This window comes from Entelurus aequoreus, linkage group LG24 (genome assembly GCF_033978785.1).
Source record: "Entelurus aequoreus isolate RoL-2023_Sb linkage group LG24, RoL_Eaeq_v1.1, whole genome shotgun sequence".
Taxonomy (NCBI): domain Eukaryota; kingdom Metazoa; phylum Chordata; class Actinopteri; order Syngnathiformes; family Syngnathidae; genus Entelurus; species Entelurus aequoreus.
Window position 1 is genome coordinate 41147581 of NC_084754.1, and position 17554 is coordinate 41165134.

At 36.4% G+C, this 17554-nt stretch overlaps 1 protein-coding gene across 1 annotated transcript in view; it reads right to left on the reverse strand.

The window, feature by feature from the left end:
- hgfb (hepatocyte growth factor b) overlaps positions 1 to 17554 on the reverse strand; it is a 108691-nt gene that overhangs the window by 30250 nt on the left and 60887 nt on the right. The window contains exons 8-10 of the mRNA XM_062035832.1: positions 6297 to 6462; positions 6091 to 6218; positions 2110 to 2203 (exon numbers count right to left, since the gene is read on the reverse strand). Coding sequence (XP_061891816.1) covers positions 2110 to 2203; positions 6091 to 6218; positions 6297 to 6462 — 388 coding nt within the window. The remainder of the gene's footprint in view (positions 1 to 2109; positions 2204 to 6090; positions 6219 to 6296; positions 6463 to 17554) is intronic.

Here is a 17554-nt window from a genome sequence, read left to right on the forward strand (position 1 = left end):
CCTAAATTCCTTGCAATAGCTGGTTGAGAAATGTTGTTTTTAAACTGTTGGACGATTTGCTCAGGCATTTGTTGACAAAGTGGTGACCCTCGCCCCATCCTTGTTTGTGAAATACTGAGCATTTCATGGAATCTACTTTTATACCCAATCATGGCACCCACCTGTTCCCAATTAGCCTGTTCCCCTGTGGGATGTTCCAAATAAGTGTTTGATGAGCATTCCTCGACGTTCTCAGTCTTTTTTGCCCCTCGTGCCAGCTTTTTTGAAACATGTTGCGGGCATCAAATTCCAAATGAGCTAATATTTGCAAAGAATAACAACGTTTACCAGTTCCAACGTTAAGTATCTTGTCTTTGCAGTCTATTCAATTGAATATAAGTTGAAAAGGATTTGCAAATCATTGTATTCTCTTTTTATTTACCATTTACACAACGTGACAACTTCACTGCTTTTGGGTTTTGTATTTATTCAACTGCCAGCAAGAAGACTTTAATAGTACAAATTAATTAAAAAAAACTATTAAATTGTGATATATTGTATGTCATGTATGAATAATGATGTAATAAAATTAAACAGTAAAATATATTTTGAGTGAAACCGGAGTTGAATTAAAGATAAACGGATAATTGCCATTCTAGGTGTAACTAATATGAAGGCTTAGCATAGCGTAAACATGGAAGCGCACAACTTTGTGAAGAAACCACATACCAGAGTCTATAGCAGGGGTCACCAACGCGGTGCCCGCGGGCACCAGGTAGCCCGTAAGGACCAGATGAGTAGCCCGCTGGCCTGTTCTAAAAATAGCTCAAATAGCAGCACTTACCAGTGAGCTGCCTCTATTTTTTTAAATTGTATTTATTTACTAGCAAGCTGGTCTCGCTTTGCCCGACATTTTTAATTCTAAGAGAGACAAAACTCAAATAAAATTTGAAAATCCAAGAAAATATTTTATAGACTTGGTCTTCACTTGTTTAAATAAATTCATTATTTTTTTACTTTGCTTCTTATAACTTTCAGAAAGACAATTTTAGAGAAAAAATACAACCTTAAAAATGATTTTAGGATTTTTAAACACATATACCTTTTTACCTTTTAAATTCCTTCCTCTTCTTTCCTGACAATTTAAACCAATGTTCAAGTAAATTTATTTTTTATTGTAAAGAATAATAAATACATTTTAATATAATTCTTCATTTTAGCTTCTGTTTTTTCGACGAAGAATATATGTGAAATGTTTCTTCAAACTTTTTATGATTAAAATTCAAAAAAAAAATTCTGTCAAATCTAGAAAATCTGTAGAATCAAATTTAAATCTTATTTCAAAGTCTTTTGAATTTCTTTGAAAAATTTTTGTTCTGGAAAATCTAGAAGAAATAATGACTTGTCTTTGTTAGAAATATAGCTTGGTCCAATTGGTTATATATTCTAACAAAGTGCAGATTGGATTTTAACCTATTTAAAACATGTCATCAAAATTCTAAAATTAATCTTAATCAGGAAAAATTACTAATGATGTTCCATAAATTATTTTTTTGAATTTTTTCAAAAAGATTCGAATTAGCTAGTTTTTCTCTTCTTTTTTTCGGTTGACTTTTGAATTTGAAAGAGTCGAAATTGAAGATAGACTATGTTTCAAAATGTAATTGTCATTTTTTTTTGTGTTTTCTCCTCTTTTAAACCATTCAATTAAGTGTAAATATCATTAATTATTAATAATAACATAGAGTTAAAGGTAAATTGAGCAAATTGGCTATTTCTGGCAATTTATTGAAGTGTGTATCAAACTGGTAGCCCTTCGCATTAATCACTACCCAAGAAGTAGCTCTTGCTTTCAAAAAGGTTGGTGACCCCTGGTCTATAGCAACTCGTTGACAACATACAGTGGAACAAAATAAATGGTAAAATCATCAGTTTTCCCACTAATTAAGCGCCTGTTTACCAGCCTCGGTGGGTGCTGCTGTTTAGGTTAGCTACTTAGTTCAATTAGGCTCATGTTTAATATTTTATTGAACAATAGATGTCATGACTTGAGGTATTGACAGTTTAATATTCCAAATGTCCGACCCTGGACGCTTGTGTCTATTTCAAACAAGGATGGATTGGGCTCACCTGTTGCTGCGTTCCCTCCATGGAGCACAGGGCAGGTTTGATCTCGTCCTGGATTGCTCTCCTCGGTATTTTTCCCCGAAGCCTTCGTAACAATCTGAATTTAAGAAAAATGAAGGACAAAATTTATGACATATGTTGTAGAATCTTTAAACAAACCTTTATAAATAAGCGATTCAATTAAATAGCTCTTGTAGAGCATTTCATTGGATTTCAACGGATAATGAGATCTGTTGAAAACCTTACGGTATTTTCATTGGAACTCACGAGGAAATTACGTAACCAAAAACCAGTGAAGTTGGCACGTTGTGTAAATGGTAAATAAAAACAGAGTACAATGATTTGCAAATCCTTTTCAACTCATATTCAATTGAATAGACTGCAAAGACAAGATATTTCATGTTTGAACTGAGAAACTTCTTTTTGTTTTGCAAATAATCATTAACTTAGAATTCAATGGCAGCAACACGTTGCAAAAAAGTTTTCACAGGGCCATTCTTACCACTGTGTTACATGGCCTTTCCTTGTAACAACACTCAGTAAACGTTTAGGAACTGAGGAGATCAATTTTTTTAAGCTTTTCAGGTGGAATTATTTCCCATTTTTGCTTGACGTACAGCTTAAGTTGTTCAAAAAACTGGGTTCTCCATTGTGGTATTTTACGTTTCGTTGTGCGCCAGATATTTTCAATGGGAAATAAGTCTGGACTACAGGCAGGCCAGTCTAGTAACCGCACTCTTTTACTAAGTAGCCATTCTGTTGTAACACACGGCTTGGCATTGTCTTGCTGAAATAAGCAGGGGCGTCCATGATAACGTTGCTTGGATGGCAACATATGTTGCTCCAAAAGCTGTATGTACCTTTCAGCATTAATGGTGCCTTCATAGATGTGTAAGTTAACCATGCCTTGGCCACTAATACACCCCCATACCATCACACATGCTGGCTTTTCAACTTTGCGCCTATAACGGTTCGCATGGTTCTTTTCCTCTTTGGTCCGGACGACACGACGTCCACAGTTTCCAAAAACAATTTGAAATGTGGACTCGTCAGACCACAGAACACTTTTCCACTTTGCATCAGTCCATCTTAGATTAGCTCGGGCCCAGTGAAGCCAGCTGCATTTCTGGGTGTTGTTGATCAATGGCTTTGGCTTTGCATAGTAGAGTTTTAACTTGCACTTACAGATGTAGCGACAAACTGTAGTTACTGACAGTGGTTTTCTGAAGTGTTCCTGAGCCCATGTGGTGATACTCTTTACACACTGATGTTGCGATTTGATGCAGTACCGCCTGAGGGATCGAAGGTCCGTAATATCATGGCTCAGGTGCAGTGATTTCTCTAGATTCTCTGAAACTTTGGATGATAATACGGACCGTAGATGGTGAAATTGTCACGGCGCGGGCTTGAACCCGTTTTTCTCCGGCACCTTCACTGGCAGCGCGCTCAGACACGCACCTGCTCGCGTTGAGCGCAGCACACCCACGCAGCGACAAGCCTGCAGACAATCACGAATCTGCGCACCTGGACCTGATGAGAGGGAGCAGCATAAAGACCAGCGCACCCAAGGAAGCTTTGCCAGAACGTCGCTCATCTTCCCAGTAAGCATCACGTCTGGCATTCCCTCCCTTGTGCTTTGCTCGCCTTCTCTGCGCTCTCTCCATGTTTCCCTCTTTCATGTCCATTATGTCTTCTGCAGTGTCTTCCCCGTCATCCGTGATTTTGCCTCTCGACATCCATCCGGATCTCTGACTGCCTTCCTCGATCCTCGACCCCTGCTCGGACACGGACTACTCTGCCTCGCTCCTACCCTCGACCCCTTGCCTGTTTACGGACTGCCTTTAAGTCTTGCCCCCTTGTTTTGACGAAGGATGCATCCAACACTCACAGACAACAACCCCTGGTAAAACTTACACAATTAATTCTGCACATCTTCTACACCCATTTACTTATTACGGTCCGTAATATCATCAAAGGGTTCAGAGAATCTGGAGAAATCACTGCACGTAAGCAGCTAAGCCCGTGACCTTCGATCCCTCAGGCTGTACTGCATCAACAAGCGACATCAGTGTGTAAAGGATATCACCACATGGGCTCAGGAACACTTCAGAAACCCACTGTCAGTAACTACAGTTGGTCGCTACATCTGTAAGTGCAAGTTAAAACTCTCCTATGCAAGGCGAAAACCGTTTATCAACAACACCCAAAAACGCCGTCGGCTTCGCTGGGCCTGAGCTCATCTAAGATGGACTGATGCAAAGTGGAAAAGTGTTCGGTGGTCTGAAGAGTCCACATTTCAAATTGTTTTTGGAAACTGTGGACGTCGTGTCCTCCGGACCAAAGAGGAAAAGAATCATCCGGATTGTTATAGGCGCAAAGTGGAAAAGCCAGCATCTGTGATGGTATGGGGGTGTATTAGTGCCCAAGACATGGGTAACTTACACATCTGTGAAGGCACCATTAATGCTGAAAGGTACATACAGGTTTTGGAGTAACATATGTTGCCATCCAAGCAACGTTACCATGGACGCCCCTGCTTATTTCAGCAAGACAATGCCAAGCCACGTGTTACATCAACGTGGCTTCATAGTAAAAGAGTGCGGGTACTAGACTGGCCTGCCTGTAGTCCAGACCTGTCTCCCATTGAAAATGTGTGGCGCATTATGAAGCCTAAAATACCACAACGGAGACCCCCGGACTGTTGAACAACTTAAGCTGTACATCAAGCAAGAATGGGAAAGAATTCCACCTGAAAAGATTCAAAAATTGGTCTCCTGAGTTCCCAAACGTTAACCGTCTGTTGTTAAAAGGAAAGGCCATGTAACACAGTGGTAAACATCCCCCTGTGACAACTTTTCTGCAATTTGTTGCTGCCATTAAATTCTAAGTTAATGAGTATTTGCACAAAAAAAAAAGAAGTTTCTTAGTTCAAACATGAAATATCTTGTCTTTGCAGTCTATTCAATTGAATATAAGTTGAAAAGGATTTGCAAATCATTGTATTCTCTTTTTATTTACCATTTACACCAGGGGTGTCAAACTCATTTTAGATTGAGGGCCACATGGAGAAAAATCTACTCCCAAGTGGGCCGGACTGGTAAAATCACGACACAATAAATTAAAAATAAAGAAAACTTCAGATTGTTTTCTTTGTTTAATAATAGAACAAGCACATTCTGAAAATGTTCAAATCATAATGTTTTTTTTACACTTGCATGTTGCGGTTAATAGTATTCTATCTTTATTTGTCGTTATTTAAATTTTCTAAATAAATTATGTGATAATGTTCATCTGTCAACTCATTGGTGGCAATTTTCAATCCATCAAGATAAAAATCAAATTATAGGATGTTAGTTTGCTCATTTTCCTCGACTGGTGCATTAACATGTGTTTTTTAAAATGTATCATTATTTTTTTTTTTCCATATGTAGCATCTTCTACAAAGATACAAAGAATTGCTATTGCGACATCTAGTGGACACATTTAGAACAGCAGTTTCTTTCATTCCAAAATTTTGGCTCATTTTTATACTTAGCTAACTCATCCCTCGGGCCGGATAAAACCTGTTCGCGGGCCTGATCCGGCCCTCGGGCCTTACGTTTGACACCCCTGATTTACACAATGTGACAACTTCACTGGTCTATATGTTTGTGTGCAGCCATAGCTTTGCTCCAAAAGGTCTGGCTCAGCCCAGAATCCCATGCATGTACTGTAATGCTTCCAGCCCATCAGTCAGTGTCCACTGAGAACTGACAATCTTGTGACTTTGTTTGTGTTAGGCGTGGTGGCGAGGCCTTCCCACAGTCCGACAGGGCCACATATCTCCACAGGGACTTAAAGGGGGGAAAACCACGGCCACAGTCTACGTTGCATAGTTTGGGCTCTCATGCTATATGTACTCCAGTTCTACCCAATGAAGGATAAAATATCGCGCTGGTCTTTATTCCTGATTTTTCTATTTTCAGCGGCAAGACCGTCTCTCACCAGGCTTGTTCTGGGAGCCACACTGAGGGATGTTGGTGCACAACATTATGCGGACTCTCGGGTCCGTCGTGAAGCACCACGGGGATTGTCGGCCATCTGGGTTCCGACAGTAGTTTTCCCTCAGATCCCTGAAAGGAGATACGTCATGCAGTGTGTGAAAGAGCCCCGGGGGAGCGAGTGAACGAGCGGGTGGGCGGAGCACTCACTTGCAAGTGTATGCCTGCGGGATGAAGGAGTGGTTGTGGGGGTACTGAGAGTCCCAGCGTTGGCAGGTGAGCCCAGTGGGAGTCATGTCCACCGTCCCCCTGTAAGCTTCTCCCTTCCCCTGGTAGCACTCGCTGGTTTCCACCGTCGTTCTTTTAAGAGGCGTGTCTGTGGAATCAAATCCAAACCCTGAATGATGCAAGTGGAAATAACCTAGAGAGAGAATGATTAATGTGTGTGCCTTTTTTTCCCTAAGTTACATACGTACATACAGATACATCATATCAAATCTAATTGGATTTATAGAGCACTTCTCATGCACAGTGAAACTTGCCAAGTAAGCAAATATTAACATTGCTGTATGTATACTTTTGACCCAGCACATTTGCTCACATTTTCAGTAGACTCATAATAAATTAATGTTTTTTTGTGACCAACAAGTATGTGCTCCAATCACTCTATCACAAAAAAATAAGAGTTGTACAAATGATTGGAAACTCAAGACAGCCATGACATGATGTTCTTTACAAGTGTATGCCAACTTTTGACCATGACTGTATATAGCAGGGGTCACCAACGTGGTGCCCGCGGGCACCAGGTAGCCCGTAAGGACCAGATGAGTAGCCCGCTGGCCTGTTCTAAAAATAGCTCAAATAGCAGCACTTACCAGTGAGCTGCCTCTATTTTTTAAATTGTATTTATTTACTAGCAAGCTGGTCTCGCTTTGCCCGACATTTTTAATTCTAAGAGAGACAAAACTCAAATAGAATTTGAAAATCCAAGAAAATATTTTAAAGACTTGGTCTTCACTTGTTTAAATAAATTCATGATTTTTTTTACTTTGCTTCTTTTAACTTTCAGAAAGACAATTTTAGAGAAAAAATACAACCTTAAAAATGATTTTAGGATTTTTAAACATATACCTTTTTACCTTTTAAATTCATTCCTCTTCTTTCCTGACAATTTAAATCAATCTTAAAGTATTTTTTTTTTTTTATTGTAAAGAATAATAAATACATTTTAATTTAATTCTTCATTTTAGCTTCTGTTTTTTCGACGAAGAATATTTGTGAAATATTTCTTCAAACTTATTATGATTACATTTTTTTTTTTTAATTCTGGCAAATCTAGAAAATCTGTATAATCAAATTTAAATCTTATTTCAAAGTCTTTTGAATTTCTTTTAAAATTTTTGTTCTGGAAAATCTAGAAGAAATAATTATTTGTCTTTGTTAGAAATATAGCTTGGTCCCATTTGTTATATATTCTAACAAAGTGTTGATTGGATTTTAACCTATTTAAAACATGTCTTCCAAATTCTAGAATTAATCTTAATCAGGAAAAATGACTAATGATGTTCCATAAATTCTTTTTTTTTATTTTTTCAAAAAGATTCGAATTAGCTAGAATTTCTCTTCTTTTTTTTCGGTTGAATTTTGAATTTTAAAGAGTCGAAATTGAAGATTAACTTGGTTTCAAAATTTAATTGTCATTTTTTTCGTGTTTTCTCCTCTTTTAAACCGTTCAATTAAGTGTAAATATCATTAATTATTAATAATAACAGAGTTAAAGGTAAATTGAGCAAATGACCTATTTCTGGCAATTTATTTAAGTGTGTACCAAACTGGTAGCCCTTCGCATTAATCACTACCCAAGAAGTAGCTCTTGCTTTCAAAAAGGTTGGTGACCCCTGGTATATAGTATAAAACATATGATAAAATATATGTTAAACTGTAAATATAAATAATATACATATTAACAAGTTAATAAAAACTTAACATTCAAAGAAAAATAGTAGACATATTAATGATTAAGATACACAGATGTTTAGCAAAAAGCCTAATTATAAAGTTGTGTTTTTACCTTTAGATAAGATGGGTTTTATGTAGAATTGGTATTGAATTGTATTTTTAAATAGTCCTTCAAAAGCAAGAGCCACTATTGTGTATATACATATATATATATATATATATATATATACACTACTGTTCAAAAGTTTGGGGTCACCCAAACAATTTTGTGGAATAGCCTTCATTTCTAAGAACAAGAATAGACTGTCGAGTTTCAGATGAAAGTTCTCTTTTTCTGGCCATTTTGAGCATTTGGTTGACCCCACAAATGTGATGCTCCAGAAACTCAATCTGCTCAAGGGAAGGTCAGTTTTGTAGCTTCTGTAACGAGCTAAACTGTTTTCAGATGTGTGAACATGATTGCACAAGGGTTTTCTAATCATCAATTAGCCTTCTGAGCCAATGAGCAAACACATTGTACCATTAGAACACTGGAGTGATAGTTGCTGGAAATGGGCCTCTATACACCTATGTAGATATTGCACCAAAAAGCAGACATTTGCAGCTAGAATAGTCATTTACCACATTAGCAATGTATAGAGTGTATTTCTTTAAAGTTAAGACTAGTTTAAAGTTATCTTCATTGAAAAGTACAGTGCTTTTCCTTCAAAAATAAGGACATTTCAATGTGACCCCAAATTTTGAACGGTAGTGTATTACGGCTGCAAATCTTTGGGTGTCCCATGATTCGATTCAATATAGATTCTTGGGGTCACGATTCGATTATAAATCGATTTTTTTTTTTCGATTCAACGCGATTCTCAATTCAAAAATGATATTTTTCCGACTCAAAAGGATTCTCTATTCATTCAATACATAGGATTGCAGCAGGATCTACCCCAGTCTGCTGACATGCAAGCAGAGTAGTAGATTTTTGTAAAAAGCTTTTATAATTGTAAAGGACAATGTTTTATCAACTGATTGCAATAATGTAAATGTGTTTTAACTATTAAATAAACCAAAAAATATTACTTATTTTATCTTTGTGAAAATATTGGACACAGTGTGTTGTCAAGCTTATGAGATGCGATGCAACTGTGACACTATTGTTCATTTTTATTTTTTTTATATATATATATATTTTTGTACATTGTTAATAATTATGTCAATGAGGGATCTTTAATCACTGCTATGTTGAAATTGTAACTAATATTGATACTGTTGTTGATAATATTCATTTTTGTTTCACTATTTTTGGTTTGTTCTGTGTTTGTGTCTCCTCTCAATTGCTCTGTTTATTGGTGTCCTGAGTGTTGCTGGGCCGGGTTTGGTTTTGGAATTGGATTGCATTGTTATGGTATTGCTGTGTATTGTTTTGTTGGATTGATTAATTTAAAAAAAAAAAAAGAAAAAAAAAAATAAAAAAAAATAAAAAAAAATCAAATAAAATAAAAAAAAGAAACTTAAAAAAAATCGATTTTTTAAAATGAGAATATATATATATATATATATATATATATATATATATATATATATATATATATATATATATATATATATATATATATATATACAGTATATATATATACATATATATATATATATATATACATACATATATATATACATATATATATATATATATATATATACATATATATATATATATATATATATATATATATATACATACATACATACATACATACATATATATATACATACATATATATATATATATATATATACATACATACATATATATATATATATATATATATATATATATATATATATATATATATATATATATATATATATATATATATATATATATATACATATACAGTATATATATATATATATATATATATATATATATATATATATATATATATATATATATATATATATATATATATATATATATATATATATATAACGGGCTGTATAGCTCGGTTGGTAAAGTGGCTGTGCTAGCAACTTGAGGGTTCCAGGTTCGATCTCCGCTTCCGCCATCCTTGTCACTGCCAATGTGTCCTTGGGCAAGACACTTTACCCACCTGCTCCCAATGCCACCCACACTGGTTTAAAAGTAACTTAGATATTGGGTTTCACTATGTAAAAGCGCTTTGAGTCACTCGAGAAAAGCGCTATATAAATATAATTCACAGTATACATATACATAAAATTCACATTACGCCATTTTTACATTGACAAATGGATCCATTTTATTTATTAACATGCTATTATATTAACTACGGAAAGTCCATTAAACATTTCACATAACAGGATTATACAGACACATACTGTATGTTATTAATGGAACTCCCACCCCCCCCAAGCCCCCACCACTCGGATGAAGCACAAAACTGAGGAGATTTACATCAAATGAGCAATTTGGTTGACTAATTGTGCTGCAATTTGTAGAGAAAAGCAATGATACGGACAAAAAGCCTTATCTGACTAAAAACGGAGATGGCGAGATAAGGCCAGAGCGTGAGAATTAAAGAGGGAAGAACATTCCCAGGGCGTGGAGACTGATTATAAAATGACTAAAATAATTCACAAAACTTGCACACACCCCATTGTTTTTCCCATTGATTTTTTAATAATTTTACACACACATGTTAAAGACGACATCATAGCACAGAAATTGCTGATACAGTCGTATAAGCCATAACATTTCACCGGTATGTTTTAGTGCTTTCATGGCGAGTTTACTGACAGATAAAAGTAAGAACTTTACACTACTTTGTATTAGAAATGGCAACAGTGGAGGATGAATGTCCCATAAGAAGGTAGAGAAAAAGAAGAAGCTTATCGGCTATGGTGTCGGCACGGACTACAAAAGCGGATGCGCGCAAATCTTCAGGACTTATGCAGATCCCAAATACACATCAGCAGGTACCAGAAGTTAAGACAAGTCTCTTTTGCATAATATTGCAAAACAAAACGCCAGATAATATGTCTTACCGTATACACACACCATAATAATACTCCTATGTTGAAGCGCAGTACAATCCATCAAGCGGTGCGGCTTCATAGCTTACCAAAAACATTTTTAAAGATTTTTCAGCGCCCTGTGTGATGTTCTATATTTTCAATGGAACATATAACATTTTGGTGTTGTTTACTTGAGTCATATTGCAGTCTACACTTATCTCGTATGTGCGACTGCCGTCATATTGCAGTCTACACATATATTTTATGTGTGACTGCCATCGTATTGCAGTCTACACATATCTCTTATGTGCGACTGCCATCATATTGCAGTCTACACACATCTCTTATGTGTGACTGCCATCATATTGCAGTCTACACATATCTCTTATGTGTGACTGCCATCATAGTGCAGTCTACACATATCTCTTATGTGCGACTGCCATCATATTGCAGTCTACACACATCTCTTATGTGTGACTGCCATCATATTGCAGTCTACACGTATCTCTTATGTGTGACTGCCATCATAGTGCAGTCTACACGTATCTCTTACTTGTAACTGCTATCGTATTGCAGTCTACACATATCTCTTATGTGCGACTGCGATCGTATTGCAGTCTACACATATCTCTTATGTGAGACTGCCATCGTTTCAATGGAACATATAACATTTTGGTGTTGTTTACTTGAGTCATATTGCAGTCTACACTTATCTCTTATGTGCGACTGCCGTCATATTGCAGTCTACACATATCTTTTATGTGTGACTGCCATCGTATTGCAGTCTACACATATCTCTTATGTGCGACTGCCATCATATTGCAGTCTACACACATCTCTTATGTGTGACTGCCATCATATTGCAGTCTACACGTATCTCTTATGTGCGACTGCGATCGTATTGCAGTCTACACATATCTCTTATGTGAGACTGCCATCGTTTCAATGGAACATATAACATTTTGGTGTTGTTTACTTGAGTCATATTGCAGTCTACACTTATCTCTTATGTGCGACTGCCGTCATATTGCAGTCTACACATATCTTTTATGTGTGACTGCCATCGTATTGCAGTCTACACATATCTCTTATGTGCGACTGCCATCATATTGCAGTCTACACACATCTCTTATGTGTGACTGCCATCATATTGCAGTCTACACATATCTCTTATGTGTGACTGCCATCATAGTGCAGTCTACACATATCTCTTATGTGCGACTGCCATCATAGTGCAGTCTACACGTATCTCTTACTTGTAACTGCTATCGTATTGCAGTCTACACATATCTCTTATGTGCGACTGCGATCGTATTGCAGTCTACACATATCTCTTATGTGAGACTGCCATCGTATTGCAGTCTACACATATCTCTTATGTGCGACTGCCATCATATTGCAGTCTACACCTAAAGTTATGCTCATAAGTTTACATACCCTGGGAGAATTTAGGATTTCTTGGCCATTCTTCAGAGAATATGAATGATAACACAAAAACCTTTCTTCCACTCATGCTTAATGGTTGTGTGAAGCTATTTATTGGCAAACAACTGTGTTAACTCTTTTTAAATCAAAATGACAAAAGAAAGTACCCAAATGACCCTGATCAAAAGTTTACATACCCCAGTGACTTTGATGTGATAACATGCACAAAAGTTGACACAAACAGGTTTGAATGGCTAATCAAGGTTCCAATCCTCACCTGTGACCTGTTTGTTTGTAATTAATGTGTGTGTATAAAAGGTCAGTGAGTTTCTGGGCTTCTGACAGAGCATTGCATCTTTCATCCAGTGCTGCACAGATGTTTCTGGATTCTGAGTCATGAGGAAGGCAAAAGATCTGCGAGAAAAGGTAATTGTGCATAAAACAGGAAAGGGGTATAAAAAGTTTTCCAAGGAATTGAGAATGTCAATAAGCAGTGTTCAAACGCTGATTAAGAAGTGGAAAATGAGGGATTCAGGTAGACCAGCAAAGATTTCAGCCACAACTGCCAAAAAAATTGTTCGAGATGCAAAGAAAAATCCACAAATAACTTCAGCTGAAATACAGGACTCTCTGAAAAATGGTGGTGTGGCTGTTTCAAGATGCACAATAAGGAGGCACTTGAAGAAAAATGGGCTGCATGGTTGAGTTGCCAGAAGAAAGCCATTTCTGCGCAAATGTTACAAAGTATTCGCATACATTACGGCAAACAGCACAAAGACAAGCCTCAAAACTTCTGGAACAAAGTAATTTGGAGTGATAAGACCAAAATTGAACTTTTTGGCCACTCGACCCTGCAGCCCATTTTTCTTCAAGTGCCTCCTTATTGTGCATCTTGAAACAGCCACACCACCATTTTTCAGAGAGTCCTGTATTTCAGCTGAAGTTATTTGTGATTTTTTCTTTGCATTTCGAACAATTTTCCTGGCAGTTGTGGCTGAAATCATTGCTGGTCTACCTGAATCCCTCATTTCCCACTTCTTAATCAGCGTTTGAACACTGCTGATTGGCATTCTCAATTCCTTGGATATCTTTTTATACCCCTTTCCTGTTTTATACAGTTCAATTACCTTTTCCCGCAGATCCTTTGACAATTATTTTGCCTTCCCCATGACTCAGAATCCAGAAACATCTGTGCAGCACTGGATGAAAGATGCAATGCTCTGTCAGAAGCCCAGAAACTCACTGACCTTTTATACACACACATTAATTACAAACAAACAGGTCACAGGTGAGGATTGGAACCTTGATTAGCCATTCAAACCTGTTTGTGTCAACTTTTGTGCATGTTATCACATCAAAGTCACTGGGGTATGTAAACTTTTGATCAGGGTGATTTGGGTACTTTCTTTTGTCATTTTGATTTAAAAAGAGTAAACACAGTTGTTTGCCAATAAATCGCTTCACACAACCATTAAGCATGAGTGGAAGAAAGGTTTTTGTGTTATCATTCATATTCTATGAAGAATGGCCAAGAAATCAGAAATCCTCCCAGGGTATGTAAACTTATGAGCACAACTGTATCTCTTATGTGTGACTGCCATCGTATCGCAGTCTACACATACTGTATCTCTTATGTGTGACTGCCATCTACTGGTCACACTTATCATTACACCATGTACCAAATAAAATTGCTTGTAGGTCGGCAAGCACAACCAGAATCATTCCGTACATTAGTCGAGTTTTGAGAAAATGAAAGGATTTTAAGTGCGCCTTATCATTTTGATTGACGCTGTCAGGGAGGTATCAATGTAACAATATGTTTGTTATTATGGTCTGTAATGGTGTGGAACAGCACTATATCAAAGCGCTCATAAAAACGGATATATTTATGTACATATGCCTTTAATATGTACTTCCCAAAAACTACCAATCCTATAATGTCTCTGTAGTTGTCTTTATTATTGTCTTGTCGGACTTATTAACTATGATCGTGCTCACGAGCTAAAACTGTGTTTTGGCTTCTTGATTTATTTAGAAATATATTTTTTTGGGCAGGAAACAAAAGCGCAGGCATTAAGAAAAAGAACACTGTGTCTCGCTCGCTTGCTCTCCAGTCGCTGTCTTGTTTTCATTAAGGGTCGTAAACTTGGTCTGTTCCCAACAAACCTCCATATCGGAGAGGGGGAGACAACTTTAGGGAAAACGCGGGTAGGAGGGTCCACGTGGGAAGCGTGCCATCCTTGTAAACGTGGTGCCAAGCAGGAAAACAGAGCTACAAGCATCTTGCTTCAGTTTCATGTATTTAAGCATGGCGGGGCTTCACCGCTGATTAGAACTCTTTTTTTTTTTTTACGACGTATTACGTCAAGAAGCAACGACAACTATCAGACTGCTCTTTTTAATGCCTGCAGGTGTCATGTCAACAACGCCAGCGTCTGTGCAGGACGTTCAAGTCGTAACCGAGCCCCGCGCGAATTGGGACGCCTCACGTTATAGCTGGCGTAGAACAATAAACAGCACGCCAGTGGCGCGGGGGAAGCAAAACATTGCGGCTATTAGTGAAGACATAACACGAGAGCCAAGTGTGTGTGTGTGTGTTGTTTCATCGCATCAAACAACTCACCATAGAGGTGAATGCCCGAGTTACAGTCGTGGTCAAAAGTTTACATACACTTGTAAAGGACATCATGTCATGGCTGTGCTGAGTTTCCAATCGTTTCTACAACTCTTATTTTTTCATGAAGTTTGGTTGTTTTATGAATTTATTATGGGTCTACTGAAAATGTGAGCAAATGTGCTGGGTCAAAAGTATACATACAAAGCTTAACCTATTGTTACTATAACAATCTACAAGGTTAAGGTTGCTTCTCTTTCTTCCCCTCCATTTTTCTGCATTCTTTCGTATCTCAAGTTATCATTACGTATATGTATTGTTGCATTTGAACAATTGTATTGTTGATAATAAAGGTAAAGTACTGGTATTGTTTATTATCAATAGCACTATTTCTATTGGTATTCATATTGCTCCATTTTAGTGTAATAATGCTCATTGTCATTTCTGTATTTTTATTTTTATTTTCGCTAACTGCTTATTTGCTATTACTTTTACCATCATATTTGTACATGTCGTATTTGCTGATGTTGCTCTGTTGTTGTTGTTGTTGTTGTTGTTGTTGTTGTTGTTGTTTTTGTCTCTCTGTCTAATCCCCCTCTTGTCCCCACAATTCCCCCCTCTGTCTTCCTTTTTCTCTCTTTCTATCCCCTCCTGCTCCGGCCCGGCTGCACCAAATGATAATATAAATACATTTAATAAAGTCAAAATACAAGTAAGGCAACAAGAGAAGTATCCTACACTTCTCTTTTGTAAAGTAAATCTGAACAGCCGATATGGGCATCTACATCTGCTATATGATTTGCCCGAGAAGCTGGGCAGGACATTATAAAAAAATAAAAAATAAATAAAAATAAAAAATAAAAAGTATACATACAGCAATGTTAATATTTGCTTACATGTCCCTTGGCAAGTTTCACCGCAATAAGGCGCTTTTGGTAGCCATCCACAAGCTGCTGCTTGAATTTGTGACCACTCCTCTTGACTAAACACATTTAGCAGTTCAGCTAAATGTGTTGGTTTTCTGACATGGACTTGTTTCTGGGTTAGAAAGGGTTAACCCTAGTACAGGGGTCACCAACCTTTTTGAAATCAAGAGCTACTTCTTGGGTAGTGATTAATGCGAAGGGCTACCAGTTTGATACACACTTAAATAAATTGCCAGAAATAGCCAATTTGCTCAATTTACCTTTAACTCTATGTTATTATTAATAATTAATGATATTTACACTTAATTGAACGGTTTAAAAGAGGAGAAAACACACAAAAAAAATGACAATTACATTTTTAAACATAGTTTATCTTCAATTTCGACTCTTTAAAATTCAAAATTCAACCGAAAAAAAGAAGAGAAAAACTAGCTAATTCGAATCTTTTTGAAAAAATGTAAAAAATTAATTTATGGAACATCATTAGTAATTTTTCCTGATTAAGATTCATTTTAGAATTTTGATGACATGTTTTGAATAGGTTAAAATCCAATCTACACTTTGTTAGAATATATAACAAATTGGACCAAGCTATATTTCCAACAAAGACAAATCATTATTTCTTCTAGATTTTCCAGAACAAAAATTTTAAAAGAAATTCAAAAGACTTTGAAATAAGATTCAAATTTGATTCTACAGATTTTCTAGAATATTTTTTTTGAATTTTAATCATAATAAGTTTGAAGAAATATTTCACAAATATTCTTCATCGAAAAAACAGAAGCTAAAATGAAGAATTAAACTAAAATGTATTTATTATTCTTTACAATAAAAAAAATAAATTTACTTGAACATTGATTTAAATTGTCAGGAAAGAAGAGGAAGGAATTTAAAAGGTAAAAAAGTATATGTGTTTAAAAATCCTAAAATCATTTTTAAGGTTGTATTTTTTCTCTAAAATTGTCTTTCTAAAAGTTATAAGAAGCAAAGTAAAAAAATTAATGAATTTATTTAAACAAGTGAAGACCAAGTCTTTAAAATATTTTCTTGGATTTTCAAATTCTATTTGAGTTTTGTCTCTCTTAGAATTAAAAATGTCGGGCAAAGCGAGACCAGCTTGCTAGTAAATAAATACAATTTAAAAAATAGAGGCAGCTCACTGGTAAGTGCTGCTATTTGAGCTATTTTTAGAACAGGCCAGCGGGCTACTCATCTGGTCCTTACGGGCTACCTGGTGCCCGCGGGCACCACGTTGGTGACCCCTGCCCTAGTATGTTAACCCTAACCCTTCTGACACACTCTGTCACACTGCAAAAACTGAAATCTAAGTAAGATTAAATATCTCAAATAAGGGTGATATTTGCCTATTTTCTGTCTGATAAGATAATTCTTCTCACGAAGCAGATTTTATGTTAGAGCAGACCTGGGCATTCTGCGGCCCGCGGGCCGCATCCGGCCCTTTGTACGTCCCTGTCCGGCCCGCGTGAGGCCAATTATAAATTACAAAATAAATTTAAAAAAGTATCTATGTCGAGTGTGCAATACAACGGTGCTGCTTT